The 14,900-nt window shown below is 44.3% G+C and overlaps 2 protein-coding genes across 2 annotated transcripts; one reads left to right on the forward strand and one right to left on the reverse strand.

Moving 5' to 3' along the window:
* Positions 1 to 3,028: 3,028 nt before the first annotated feature.
* zdhhc24 (zinc finger DHHC-type containing 24) lies at positions 3,029 to 6,240 on the reverse strand. Its single transcript, XM_038993557.1, has 3 exons — positions 5,674 to 6,240; positions 5,150 to 5,427; positions 3,029 to 4,899 (listed from the first exon to the last, which is right to left on the reverse strand). Exons 1-3 carry the CDS (start codon positions 5,982 to 5,984, stop codon positions 4,595 to 4,597), a joined length of 894 nt encoding a protein of 297 aa, XP_038849485.1. The 5' UTR covers positions 5,985 to 6,240; the 3' UTR covers positions 3,029 to 4,594.
* Positions 6,241 to 12,058: 5,818 nt separating this feature from the next.
* Positions 12,059 to 14,900, forward strand: rnaseh2c (ribonuclease H2, subunit C). Its single transcript, XM_038993564.1, has 5 exons — positions 12,059 to 12,144; positions 12,938 to 13,092; positions 13,238 to 13,350; positions 13,690 to 13,809; positions 14,557 to 14,900. Exons 2-5 carry the CDS (start codon positions 12,939 to 12,941, stop codon positions 14,578 to 14,580), a joined length of 411 nt encoding a protein of 136 aa, XP_038849492.1. The 5' UTR covers positions 12,059 to 12,144; position 12,938; the 3' UTR covers positions 14,581 to 14,900.

The following is a 14,900-nucleotide window of genomic DNA, read 5'->3' on the forward strand; positions in this document are numbered from 1 at the left end:
TACACGAGCTGTCCTGCCTAATGAGCAGGCTGGCCCTGGCGCCATACTACCATACCCTGTTCAAAGGCACTTACATATTTTGTCTTGCCCATTCACCCTCTGAATGGCACATATACACAATCCATGTCTCAATTGTCTCAAGCATTAAAAATCCTAATTTAACCTGTCTCCTCCCCTTCATCTACACTGATTGAAGTTAACAAGTGACATCAATAAGGGATCATAGCTTTCTCCTGGATTCACCTGGTCAGTCTATGTCATGGAAAGAGCAGGTGTTCTTAATGTTTGTACACTCAGTGTATATCTGGGGAAGGGTATAAAACAATTTCTAGAGTGTTGAACGTTTCCAAGAGCACAGTGGTCTCCATCATTGGGAAATGGAGAAAAAATGGAACTACCCAGACTCTGCCTAGAGCTGTCAGTCATGCCAAACTGAGCAACCGGGCAAGAAGGACCTTGGCCAGGGAGGTAACCAAGAACCCAAGGACCACTCTGACAGAACTACAATGTTCCTTGGCTGAGATGGGAGAACCTGCCAGAAGGACAACAGTCTCTACAGCCATTCACCAATCTGGGCATTTTGAGAGTGGCCAGACGGAAGCCACTCCTAAGAAAAAGGCACGTGACGGCATACCTGGAGTTTGCAAAAAGGCACGTGAAAGACTGAGATCATAAGGCAAAAGATTATGTGGTCTGATGAGACAAACATGTAACTCTTTGGCCTGAATGCAAAGCGCTATGTCTGGAGAAAACCAGGCACAGCACATCACCCATCTAACACCATCCCTACCGTGAAGCATGGTAGTGGCAGCATCATGCTATGGGGATGCTATTCAGGGACTGGGAGACTGGTAATGATAGAGGGAACAATGAATGGAGCCAAATACAGGAAAATTATTGATGAGAAACTGCTTCAGAGAGCCAACAACCTTAGACCTGGGCGAAGATTTACGTTCCAACAAGACAATGACCCCAAGCATACAGCCAAAGGAACGCTGGAACGGCTTCAGAACAATAAATGTGAAAGTCCTTGAGGGGCCAAGCCAAAGTCCATTGAAAATCTGTGGAAAGACTTGAAGGTTGCTGTTCCCTGCCGCTTCCCATCTAATTTAACAGAGCTTGAGAAAATCTGCAAGGAGGAATGGGAGAAAATCCCCAAATCCAGATGTGCAAAATGGATACAGACGACTGTAATCGCCACCAAATGTGCTTCTACAAAGTATTGACTCAGGGGTGTGAATGCTTACAGTATGTACATTAGATATTTCTGTATTTAACTTTCGAAAAACATGTTGTTTTCACTTTGTCATTGTGGTGTATTGTGTGTAGATACGTGAGAACAAAAATATAAACGCAACATGTAAAGTGTTGGTCCCATGTTTCATGAGCTGAAATAAAGATCCCAGAAATTTGTTTACATTCCTGTTAGTGAGCATTTCTCCTTTGCCAAGATAATCCATCCACCTGACAGGTGTGGCTTATCAAGAAACTGATTAAACAGCATGATCATTACACAGGTGCACCTTGTGCTGGGGACAATAAAAGGCCACTCTACAATGTGCAGTTTTGTCACACAACACAATGCCACAGATGTCTCAAGTTTTAAGCGAGCATGCAATTGGCATGATGACTGCAGGAATGTCCACCAGTGCTGTTTCCAGAGAATTTAATGTTAATTTCTGTACCATAAGCTGCCTCCAATGTCGTTTTAGAGAATTTTGCAGTATGTCCATCCGGCTTCACAACCGCAGACCACGTGTAACCATGCCAGCCCACGTCTTCCACATCTGGCTTCTTCACCTGCAGGATCGTCAGACTAGCCACCCGGACAGCTGATGAAACTGAGGAGTATTTATGTATGTAATAAAGCACTTTTGTGGGGAAAGACTCATTCTGATTGGCTGAGCCTGGCTCCACAGTGGGTGGGCCTTGCTCTGATGTGGGTGGGCCTATGTCCTCCCAGGCCCACCAATAGCTGTGCCGCTGCCCAGTCATGTGAAATCCATAGATTAGGCCCTACTTAATTTATTTCAATTGAATGATTTCCTTATATGAACTGTAACTCAGTAGAAATCGTTGAAATTGTTGCATGTTGCTTTTATATTTTAGTTACGTATATACGAACTCTGTAACGGTTTTAAAATCCCCAATGGCCTCATGGTAACATCCCTGAGCAGTTTCATTCCTGTCCTGCAGTTCAGTTCAGAAGGATGACAATATTTTTGATGTGTCTGGGTGGTTTAATATATCATCCACTGCATAATTATTCACCTGACCATGCTTAATGAGATATTCAATGTCTGATTTGTTATTGTTACCCATCTACCAATTACTGCCCTTTTTTACAAGGCTTTTGAAAAGTTCTCGTAGTTTAATCTGTGCTTGAAATTCAATACTTAACTGAGGGACCTTACAAATGTTGTAAGTATGAGGGACAGAGGAAGGGTTAGTCATAAACAATCATGTCAACCCATTTATTTCATACAGAGTTTATTTCACTTTTGATGTGATTTGTTAAGCCACATTTTGCTCCTGAACTAATTTAGGCTTGCCTAAACAAAGGTGCTGAATACTTATGCAAGAACTGGCTATAGTTATTTCATGTTGTATTAATCTTACAAAATATATCATTTTTCACTTTGATATTACAGAATATTTTGTGTATATTGTTGACAAAAAAAAGACAATTGAATCCCACTTGAAGCACAATAAAATGTGAAGAAATCCAAAAGTTCTGAATACTTTGCAAGGCACTGTATTTCCACACTATGAGGTTGGTATAATACTGTGAGAATGCTGATAACACCCTTTGAGGTTAAGAGCTGTTTGAAAAGACAGCCTGAAATTTCAGCATGTATTGGCTGGATGGAGTTTAGGCCTGCCTGGTGACAACACCAGGTGGTAAATCAGTTAATAGACCAATAATGAAGAGAGTTCCAAACCTCTCTGCCAATAACAGCACATTTTCTGTTTTCCCACTCAGACCACTCCTAGACAGTCTGAACAAAATTATTGCTTGAGAAATTACTCTTGGCAAAGTAACTATTTTTGTTTATTTTTGACCGTGTTAAATGAAAACAATCACAGTAAGGTACTTAATTGTTACCCACAATTATATTGATATTGAGCTAAAAATGGCTGCATTGGACCTTTAAACATCCCTATCTCAAACTTGAAAAACATACCATGCTGCAATTAACAATAAATCTCTTTATGTATCTGTGCATCCGAGGTAAAAACACAATCAATAGGCCTTCAATTAAACTCAACATAACGTGAAAACATACTCAATGGCCAGTTTATTAGGTACACCCATCTAGTAAATAAAGGTTAAATAAAAATGTAAAGTACCGCGTCGGACTCCCTTTTGCCCATTCCATCTTATCCCAAAGATACTCTATTGGGTTGAGGTCTGGGGACTGTGCAGGCCACTCAAGTAAACTGAAATCGCTGTCATGTTCCAGGTGATGTTTTTCCACTCCTAAATTGTCCAGTGTTGGTAATCGAATGCCCACTGGAGCCGCTTCTTGTTGTTTTTAGCTGATAGCAGTGGAACACGGGGTGGTCGTCTGCTGTCATAGCCCAATCCATGACAGGGATCTCCGGGTTGTGCCTCCCGAGTTGCCGTTCTGCGCTCCACTGATGTACTGCGCCGTTATTGGTTTGTTTGTGGCCTGCCTGTTAGCTTCCACGATTCTTGCCATTCTCCTTCATCACCGAGCTGTATTCATCCACAGGATTGCTGCTTACTAGAAACTCCTTGTTTGGCACACCTCGAGAAACCCTAGACACTGTCGTGCATGAAAATCCCAGGAGGGAAGACGTTTCTGAGATACTGGCACCGACGATCATAACACACTGAAAGTCGCTTAGGTCACTCGTTTAGCCCAAATAGAACAGTAACTGAATGCCTCGATGCCTGCCTGCCTGCTTTATATAGCAAGCCACGGCCACGTGACTCATTGTCTGTAGGAGCGATCCACTTTCGTGAACGGGATGGTGTACTTAATAAACTGTCCACCAAGTGTACATGTGTGGTTTGGCAAGGCAGGTTTTGTAGGTAACTAAATCAAAGGCACACTCAATCAGGACAAATAACAATGAAAAGAGTGGACATCAACATCATTATAAAGACTTGTTCCAGCACTAGTAAGTGTGGGGGATCTCCTTCCAAATCAACAATCCTACCTTCACAGCAAACCTCAGCAAGAAATCAATACAGTACAATCAATGAACAATCAAAAGATTCATCATTTCATTGGACTCACATTTCAATGCTCATTTCATTGTTTTAACTGCTGAGGCAAGCAAACCAATAAACACATGCTTTCTCATTTAGCTGATTGACTTAGGTAATGGATCAAATAATGTCGGCACATAGACAATGGGTCAAAGTACCACAGAGCAACCTTGAGATAATGCAGCTACACCTGCCGTCCCACCCACCAACTCACTGACTCAGAAAACAGGGAAAGCAGTGGGTGAAGAGGCTTTCAGATTTACAGTCAACTTCTCCACGAAGGCCACACCCCCCGCCTGCACTGCAAGGTGTCACTGTCATCATCACACACCTGTGTCCGTCACATTACCAGGGTTACCGTGAGCGGTTGGGATCCAGCTCCAGTGACTCTGTGACCTGGAAGTGGATGCCGTCCCCAGGCAGTGGGGAGGGGATGAGTGGGCAGAGCCAGCAGATGTACCAGCGGGTACCCAGGCCGTGCCGCAAATTGCCCAGTAATCCCAGGTTGTAGGGCCTGCGGATGGAGTACCACTCTCTGGTGGTCTGGCCTCGCAGGAGGAGGAAGAGGTGGAAGAAGAGGAAGGCTGCCACCAGCAGGAAGCCCAACACACAGGTGTCTGCGATGAAGGCAAAGGCAAAGGCCCGTGCTGTCACCTGACCTGGAGGAGAGGAGAGGCGAGAGAGGGTCAGATAATAGTACAACGCTCACACACAAATACACCTCTCTCTGTATTGCAGACACACACACTTTATCTCTCTCTCTCGCTCACACACACACACACACACACACACACACACACACACACACACACACACACACACACACACACCTCTCACTCGCTCTCTATCTCTCCCTCTCTATTTCTCTCGCACACCCTCCCCCTCTCTCCCTCCCCCTCCCAGTCTAACCAGAGATGAGCATGATCCAGGGCATGAGAAGTAGCAGGATGCTGTGCAGCGTGACTCCTTCCTTCAGGATGATGATGAAGACCTCAGCGTTCATCACTACAGCGTACAGCAGCCCCGTCCACATGAACAGCAGACAGCTGAGGAAGTAGCGGTAGTTACGGAAGCCCACACACTGGCCGAAGAACACACAGTGGTGGTCTCTTCTCAGAACACACACCTTACAGTCATAGCAGTGGGAGCACCGCGGAGGAGTGTGGGTCTCACATGTGTAGCAGTACCTGTGGGTGGAATAGATGTGTGTTACAATGTAATAACTGCAGGTATAACAGCGTCATGAACACTGGGGAAATAATATTTGAATAATGAGAACAATCTCTGGCCCCATAACATTTTCTGAATACCACCAGCCTATTGATGGGAAAATACCTCCGGTCATCATTGCATTGTCTCAACACACATGTGATTCAACCAGTCTTAACAGTTTGTTTGTCCTAACGATGAACCATTATGTCTGTTTAGATTACCTCCAGCCTTGTGCCATGCCTTCTGAGCCCAGGAACACTCCTTGAATGCTGGGGCTGGTTTTCAGAAACAGCGAGGCGTTCCATGTGATGTTGCCAAACATGAAGTACTGCACGAGGAGGTGCAGAGTCTTCCACACGGTAGACCACTGGGTCTTCTTCTGGTCCGGTTGGAGCGGCGCCTCGACCAGGACCAGGTAGCTCACCTCCGCCGTGATGGAGAACACGAGAACGGTGTTCAGAAAGATGGGCAGGTGGAGACACGTCTTCTCCACGCGATCCCACACCCGACCTGCGAAGCTAAACCACGTCATGGTGCCTTGTCGGTCTTGTGTTCTCTATGCTTCCTTGTTGTCTCCACTCTGTTTTGATTTTAACTAACACGATATCTGACAGGCGAATGAAAAGGGGTGTGTGTGTGTGATCTGATGCTGACGTTAGCGATTTAGTGAGTAAAATAAACTAAACTACAATTTGTTTGTTGTCATTAACATTAATCGGTGTGTGGATAAGCGCTGGTGGTATTTTCACCAAATGCGTCTTCATTAAACAAATGAAATGGAGCTGTCAGTGTATCCTGTGTTACATGAAAAACTGTCCCCCATATTTTAACATAGCGCGTAAATGATCCGTGTGAAATGACTAAAGGACTGTACTACAACAAAAATTTGTCATGTGCATTTACAGTAAAATAAACTCTCCTAAATATGAACGTTTATTATTTACTATCAGACATTCAAATTACATTACTTTCATTTTATTGAGGTTATTCATTAGTGTAACATTATTTGTCCTATATATTTTCTTACTCATAGTGACGACAGCAAATATACTAAGGTTTCTCCAATTCATCTGTGATGACAGTAATGTCAATATGCCCCATGTTCCTCCCCCTATAAGAGAGTAATCCAACTAACCCTTAATCCATGTTAATCCCAGGCGGCTGTTTGTGAGCCTTCGATTTCAAAGGTTTGTGGTTCCTGTCATGCCAGTAGTGAAAGATAAATGATGTCTACCTGGTATATGGATGGTGCCGAGGATAACCGAGGTGTTTATACAAAACAGGGACCAGAAGGTCTGCTACAGAGGTGAGAGCGCAAACCAGCGAGAACCTCTCATGTATCCTTGTATTTGAGATAATACAGGGGTTGAATGATTGCTGTGACTTGATGTGACTACTAGTATGATATTAAAGTTTGTTTGGTTTTTTTACTTGCTTTTTCAACACTGTTATTTTGATTATGAGAAGTATTTTTTAGTTTATTGTACAGTATGAAAAAGGACAGAATCTATCCACCACAAGGGGTCATTGTCGCCTGTATTATGGAGTAATCCATGTCGGGAAGCACTGGAAATAAAAATAATTAGTACATATTCAGTAGGTCTGTTCTGTGTGTCTTCCTCCCCACAGTGAGAGGAGGAGGATAAAGCTGCAGAGTGACCTTGTGACCTTACAGAGGGATCAGCACCTGTGAGTGAGCAGTGTACTTTTTATTTGGGAATCAAAATATATAAGAATAAAAAATGACTGTGTGTGTGTGTGTGTGTGTGTGTGTGTGTGTGTGTGTGTGTGTGTGTGTGTGTGTGTGTGTGTGTGTGTGTGTGTGTGTGTGTGTGTGTGTGCGTGCGTGCGTGCGCGCGCGTGGGTGCGCGTGGGTGTGTGTGTGTGTGTGTGTGTGTGTTGTGTGTGTGTGTGTGTGTGTGTGTGTGTGTGTGTGCGTGCGTGCGTGCGCACGCGTGCGCGTGGGTGTGTGTGTGTGTGTGTGTGTGTGTGTGTGTGTGTATGTGTGTGTGTGTGTGTGTGTGTGTGTGTGTGTGTGTGTGTGTGTGTGTGCGTGCGTGCGCGTGGGTGTGTGTGAGTGCCGGCGTGCATGCCGTCTGTGCAGTTGTGTAAAGTACTTAAGTAAAAATAAGTACTACTTAAGTCGTTTTTGGGGTATCTGTACTTTACTATATATATTTTTGACTACTTTTACTTCACTACATTCATAAACAAAACAATGTACTTTTTACTCCATACATTTTCCCTGACACACAAAAGTACTCGTTACATTTTCAATGCTTAGCAGGACAGGAAAATGGTCCAATTCACGCACTTATCAAGGGAACATCCCTGGTAATCATACTGCTTCTGATCTGGTGGACTCACTAAACACACATGCTTCGTTTGTAAACGATGTCTGAGTGTTGGTGTGTGCCCTTGGCGATCCGTAAATTAAAACAACAAGAAAATAGTGCCGTCTGGTTTGCTTAATATAAGGAATTTGAAATGATTCATACTTTTATGAAACTACATACTTTTTAAAAAACTTTTGATACTTAAGTATTTTTAAAACCAAATGCTTTTAGACTTTTACTCAAGTAATATTTTACTTGGTGACTTTCACTTTTACTTGAGTCCTTTTCTATTGAGGTATTTTAACTTTTTTAACTTTTAACTTTTACTCAAGTATGACAATTGGATACTTTTTCCACCACTGCGTCTGTATGTGTGTGCGTGCCTGCCTATCTGTGTGTATGTGTGCAGTAGCCGGGCTGTGCGGCTGCAGAGCCGGTGGCAGGAGCTGAGTGAGAGAGAGCGTCAGGCCCAGCAGCAGAACAGGCAGCTGCTGCAGGAGTTTGACAGAGCCCAGGACACTCTGAGAGACATGGTCACCCGCACTTCCGCTATGAATACCATAAAAGTGAGGACACCCATATGAAAAAATTAAATGAACACACATGGCATGCACCACCCGCATGTGGAATGGTGGACATCCTCCTACCTCCACACCTTGACAAACACAAACACTTACATACAATCTTCACCATTGTCCCTCTCTGGGCCCCCAGATGACCCTGATCCTTAACTGTGACCACTGACCCCTCTAGGTGGAGTATGAAAGGTATCTGGAGGAGAGCTTCCCTCGCTGGCAGCAGCAGCTCAAACAGAAGACACTATCTGCCCAACGCAAGGTAGGCCTACCCTGCCGGACACCATAACAAAAAGTCATTTATTAGATGTTTACAGATATCATATGTAATGTGATTTGAGACACACCAGGCTAGGTTAATCCTGTAGTTTCTTCCACAGCGAATGGAGCAGCATCTGAAGGAATGCCTGAGGAGTATGGAGGAGGACAGGGCTGAAGAGAGGGGCTCCAGACCCCCCATCGGAGCCCAACCTCCTCTTTCTCCATGTAACACCAACACACCCTTATACAGTTCCTATACCCACCTTACCTCCCACCAACATACCTCACTGTCATTTCTCTTTCTTTAGGTCATGTCCAACAGCTCCAGAATGCCGCTGCGCATCAAGAACACCACAACCAAAATGGCCACCAGGACTACATCCAAAATGGCCACCATCATCCCAGCATCCCTTCAATTCAGTCCTCCTGGTTGATTCATGCTCGTTCCCAATGGGTTGATTCCCAAACCAGAATGCACTCCAAACTCCAACAAAGAGACATGACTCACCACCCCGCTCACCCCCTCCACCCCTATGACCCTCAGTTCCTCTACCCCCCTCAGCCTTACCCTGTCCAGCCCCCTCAGTCCCTCTACCCCCCTCAGCCTTACCCTATCCAGCCCCCTCAGTCCTACTCTACCCCCAGTAAACACCACATTGTGATCCAGCAGGAGGCACCACCGACAGGGTTCCCCATGCAATGGGCTGCTGGGGTCGCCACGGCTGGGCTCCCTTTCAGGGCCCCAGTGGGCCTTCAAACCTCCTGGACCAGCCCTGCCATGCCGGATACCCAGGGATGGAGAATGGTACAGGGTGTGGCAGGGGAGGATCTGGGGAGGGTTGCCAGTGCAGCGACTAGTCCTGAAGGAGGGAGCAGTGTGGGACACAGACAGAAGAGAGAGAAGAGCAGCGATCTGGCACATGAGCTCGACATCAAACCAGGTAATCTAAACGTGCCTAACTGTACACTAACCAACAATGAACCAGCAACTAAACCCAAGCTAACTGTCAACTCTGGCCACACTGGCCCGAGCTGACTGCTAAATGTAATTGTTGAACTAATCATAACCCAAATCTGTGTATGCGTTTGCAGTGCGTCTGTCGAGTGGACATGGAGAGAGCAGTGAGAGCAGCAGAACCTCCAGTCAGGCCAGTAAAGACAGCGTCAGTAGCAGGGAGAGGAGGAAGAGGAAGGAGAAGAATGGAGGAAGAGCAGGACAGAGCGCAACAGACAGGTCCTCTGCAGGATCCGGGGAGGTGGTTATTCCTGAGGCTTCAGTATCTTCTGCCTCTGTGGTCCAAAGCTCAGAGAATGATGGGACATCGGTGGTAGGGAGCAACAGGAGCAGGATGAGTAGGGGACTGGCTAACCTATTCAGTGCAGAGGAGTCAGGAAGTCATAGAGACGAATCAGGGAGTGATAGGGAGTGGTCGGTGAGTCAAAAGGAGGAATCAAGTCAAATTCAAGAATCAGGGAGTCATAGGGCAAAGGCAGTGAGTCACATGGAGGAATCAGTGAGTCATAGAGTAGAGGCAGTGAGTCAAATGGAAGAGTCAAGAAGTCAAATGCAGGCGTCAATGATTAAAAAGGAGTCAGTGAGTCATAGGGAGGAAGTAGCCAGTGAGAAAGAAGTAGGAGATAATGACATGGAGGCCACAGAGGGAGAAGAGGAGAGTCTGGTTGGACTCAGTGTGGAGGAGGGAGCAACAGGAGAAGAGGAGAGTCTGGTTGGACTCAGTGTGGAGGAGGGAGCAACAGGAGAAGAGGAGGAGGAAATTAAACATGACAGAGAGGAGGGGAGGGAAACAGAGGAAGAAGAGGGAATGGGAGAACATGAAGGCGAAAAAGAGCAAGGAGAAGATCAGGATGAAGGCAATGAGGCAAGCCAGAGAGACAGAGAAGAAGGAGAGGAGGAGGAAGAGGAAGAAGTCCAACCAGAGAGTGAGAGCGTTTCTATAAGGGAGAACACTGCAGAGGACGAGGAAGACAGGGAGAGGGGAGAGGAGGAAGCAGAGGAGGCGCAGGACTCAGAAGGGCAGGTAGAGCGCGAGGAGGTGGAACGGAGTGATAGAGGCATGGAGGAAGAGAGCGAGAACGAAAGAGAGGAATCACACACTTCTCAGAATGGAGAGATAGAAGAGGAGGATGTGGGAGTTGGGGATGAAATAGATGATAATGAGGAGGGATCAGAAGGTGAAGAAGATGGTGGCGAGGAAGAGAAAGAGGAGCAGCGTTGTCAGGATGCTGAGGAAGACTCAGCAGCAGGGCAACCTGAAGATGAAGAGGAGAGAGACTCTGACGACAGCATCATCTCACCACCAGGACACAGGTAAAACACACTGATGATGATGATGATAAGACAATGACGATGATGAAGATGGTGATGATGGCGATGGTGATGATGATAAGAACGATGATGTTGGTGATGATGATAATGATAGAGACAATGATGATGATGAAGATGGTGATGATAATGATAAGGACGATGATGATGGTGATGATGATGATAAGGACAATGATGATGATGATGATGGTGATAATGATAAGGACAATGATGATGATGATGATGACTCAATTGTTATGATTCTCAGGTCATCCAAAGGGCTGGCAGAGGTAGCGGAAGAGGAGGAGGAAGAAGTGATCGGTGATAATGATGAAAATGATGATTGTGAAGATGATGAAGATGACAAAGTGAAAGGGTATTCATGGTCTGTAGATCCCTTTCCAGATGAGGATGATGATATTGAAAGTCTTCTCGCTCCACAAGCAAAGTCTCAGGAAAAACAGTGAGTGTTGTTATTTCTTTGACAAATTACTGCTCCAAATTACTATCTCTGGACATTTTTCTAAAAAGGATCTTTGTTTCTTTTAAGAGAGAAAGAAGAAAAGAAGAAGACAGTGGTCCTTGTCAAACCCAAAGGTAAGATCACTGCAGACTGCAATCCATAGATACAACTTAAAAAGGTTAGCTACTCTCCAGTTATATGCACTATTTATAACCTAACCTGTACTATCTGTCTTTTCAGCCATAGATGAAGACTTGGACAGTTTCTCTGAAGTAAAAGCACTTCACAAAAAGAAAGGGACTAATCAGGACACAGACTCAGAAGAGTTTGATCACTTCTACGACTGACAAGCCATGTGTTCCAGCTCAACTAAAACCTCAACAAGATATGAGTGACTGCAATACTAATGCCAGACTTCTAAATCCACAACACTTGAACATGAAATCCACAACACTTGAACATGAAATGAACATTCCTTATCTAATGTCAAGATGCACTGAATGTAAATCATTGGCATTTTATTAAAAAGAGAATATTGAAAATGCTGTTTTGAGATTGAGATATAATTACCACTCCAGCACAGTAGGGGACAGCATACCCCAAATGAGTTGAGACTGCACGCGCCAAAAGCATATTTTTCTGTGGTGAAGAAAACGATCTTATCCAATCACGTCGAAGTTTACTTGCCCTCATGGAAGTTGGAGGAAAACATTAGAAATCTAGACCATTGAAAGGTAGCTATTGAGATATGTATTTATGGTAGAGTCGTTACTGTATAGTGTAACTGTGTTTTTCAGTCCACATACTGTATCAGTATTCTTAACCAAATGTTTGAAATTTGTTTGCGAAAGTGCCTTAGAAAATCTATCTGAATGCTGAGCAAGGGAATCAGTCCATTGTCATTGACTAGACAAGCTAGCTACCTAACGATAAACCAACGTTTGACCAATTAACGTTAAACTGTTATCATCGGGTTGACAATGATTTATTTCAGTCCTTTTTGAGAATTCGCTGCAGTGCATTCACTTTCCGTAAAGGGGTATACTATAAAGGAAGATCAATGACATAGCCAGCTAACTTGCCAAAAATATTCTGAAACGTTTTTTTTTTTTTTTTAGAAAGTTACGTTTGAAATTGGCAACAACCAAAAACACACATCTAAATGTAGCTTTCTTAATGACCCCAAAAAATAACATTAATTTCTGGTTGTTTATCAAAGTTAGCTGGCTAACTCATTGATCTTGCTTTGTAGTATTTATTTAACTAGGCAAGTCAGTTAAGAACAAATTCTTATTTACAAAGACGGCCTACCCCTCTGGTCGTGGGTCCCCATGCACTTGTGTTGTGTTTTCAGTTTGAACGAGGAAGTAACTTTCTACAGCCGCCAAAGATGAACACTGAATTCACCACACTATTTACTTCCATCGAAGTGTGATACCCAAGTGCCCATACAGAGAACATGTTGGTATCTATAATAGTGAATATGGGCCATATACTTGTTTTGGACATTTTGCCACTCTCTTTCAGGATGTCATCCAATTGCAGTGTGACCACATTACAGCTGGACTCAGTGAGCCAGGCAGAATGCCCCCCTGTTCACCTGCTGCCCTGTGAGATAGAACATGACGGGCCTGCAGAGGTGTCCCAGTTCTTCACAGCCACCATCAAAGATCGAAAACATGGTACATAGAGGCAGCAGTAGCTGCATGCATTCTGTACATAGACTGTGGAAGACCAACATCTGATGTCACAGAGTGCTGTGAATAGCCTACTGTCAATACAGATTACTTTAATATGGCTTGTGTGCCTCTTCCACATTTTCCACAGAGAAAACGGTGTCGTTCAGGGGTCGTGGGTTAAAAGGTCAGGAGGTCAGCTGTCCGCAGGGCTACACAGGCCTGGTGCTGAGAGAGGTCAACAAATCAGGCTCTGACCAGGAGGTAAACAGTAAACACTGCCAAAATCATCACTGTCTGGCCAACATCCACATAATCTACCATAGCAGGTCAACAACTCACAAAGAATGCTGTCAGAATCTCCTCTAATCTATCTGTAATCACCAACCAATGTCCACAAACTCTTGCCAATGGGCAACAACTCAAAGAAGATAGCTATAATCCGTTTTTGTGCTGTGAACCCCACACACCAACCAGGAAATATGAAACTCTTCCTTTTCCATTGTCTGCAGCAGGAACACATACTGTATAACACTATATTGCATATTTAAACTCTTCACACACTGACAGTAATGCTATATGTGAGGTAATGTGTGTGTCCAGGACAGGACTGTGAAAGTGTCCTCAGTGTTCCATAAAGTCACCTACTGGAACCTCGAGACTTCGCCCAACTCTGATGACGGCATCGTCATGGCAATGGCCTGGCCGGATCTGGCAGAAGCGGTGTGTGTAATACAATAATTTGTTTTACTCCATTAATCAAAATCTAATTGTATTTGTCACATGCGACGAATACGACAGGTGTACATTTTACGGTGAATGCTAACTTACGAGCCCTTTCCCAACAATGCAGAGTTAAAAAGTAAGAACAATTGCAAAAAGGAAATAGTAACGCAATAAAATAACAAAAACGAGGCTATATACAAAGAGTACCGGTACCGAGTAAATGTGCAGTGGTACGAGGTAGTTGAGGTAATATATAAATGTAGGTTAGGGTAAAAGTGACTAGGCAATCAGGATAGATAAACAGTAGCAGCAGCGTATGTAATGTGTCTGTGTGTGTTGTTTGTGTATGTAGTCTGTGTGTGTTGGAGTGTCAGTGTAGTATGTGTGAGTGTGGGTAGTTTCCATTTAGTGTGCATTGAGCCGGTGCAAGAGAGTCAGTGCAAATAAAAAGGGGGTCAATGCAAATAGTCAGGATATCCATTTGACTAACTGTTCAGCAGTCTTATAGATTGGGTGTAGACGCTGTTAAGGAGCCTTTTGGTCCCAGACTTGGCACTCTGGTACCGCTTGCCGTGCAGTAGCAGAGAGAACAGTCTATGACTTGGGTGGCTAGTCTTTGAAAATGTTTAAGGCCTTCCTCTGACACCGACTGGTATAGAGGTCCTGGATGGCAGGGAGCTCGGCCCCAGTGATGTATTACCATATATGGCCCATGGGTAATAACACATTATTCATATTTGACAGATACATGGGCCGGTGGATGACTGACATGGAAGAGGCCAAAGCAAAGAAGATCAATCCCTTCTCTACCCTCCTTTTCATGCTGCAGCCTGAAGACTGCCTCTAAACATATTGGTTGTGTTTTCAGTAGCCATTGCTTAGTTTGTGAAAATAGGAATAATGGACAATGGGTAGAACATTCCTCACAGTCCCTAGTGTTGTAGTGGACACTGTGTCTATCTTTTACAGATCCATAGGGGTGAATTGTGCTTGCTGCTTCTTGTCACTTCTGTTACTATTGTACCATGTTCTTTTTGTTGTATTTTTCTGTCATCAATTATACTCATATTATAGACCATTGTGATACA

This window comes from Salvelinus namaycush, chromosome 5 (assembly GCF_016432855.1).
Source record: "Salvelinus namaycush isolate Seneca chromosome 5, SaNama_1.0, whole genome shotgun sequence".
NCBI classification, from domain to species: domain Eukaryota; kingdom Metazoa; phylum Chordata; class Actinopteri; order Salmoniformes; family Salmonidae; genus Salvelinus; species Salvelinus namaycush.

What these genes read in the sequence shown, in the direction of transcription:
- rnaseh2c (XM_038993564.1), top strand. Translation starts at nt 12,939, where the DNA reads ATGTCATCCAATTGCAGTGTGACCACATTACAGCTGGACTCAGTGAGC. An exon ending in CATCAAAGATCGAAAACATG is followed by an intron (nt 13,093 to 13,237) that starts GTACATAGAGGC and finishes CATTTTCCACAG; the next exon opens with AGAAAACGGTGTCGTTCAGG. An exon ending in AATCAGGCTCTGACCAGGAG is followed by an intron (nt 13,351 to 13,689) that starts GTAAACAGTAAA and finishes GTGTGTGTCCAG; the next exon opens with GACAGGACTGTGAAAGTGTC.
- zdhhc24 (XM_038993557.1), bottom strand. Translation starts at nt 5,984, where the DNA reads ATGACGTGGTTTAGCTTCGCAGGTCGGGTGTGGGATCGCGTGGAGAAG. An exon ending in GGCATGGCACAAGGCTGGAG is followed by an intron (nt 5,428 to 5,673) that starts GTAATCTAAACA and finishes TTCCACCCACAG; the next exon opens with GTACTGCTACACATGTGAGA. An exon ending in CTGGATCATGCTCATCTCTG is followed by an intron (nt 4,900 to 5,149) that starts GTTAGACTGGGA and finishes CCTCTCCTCCAG; the next exon opens with GTCAGGTGACAGCACGGGCC.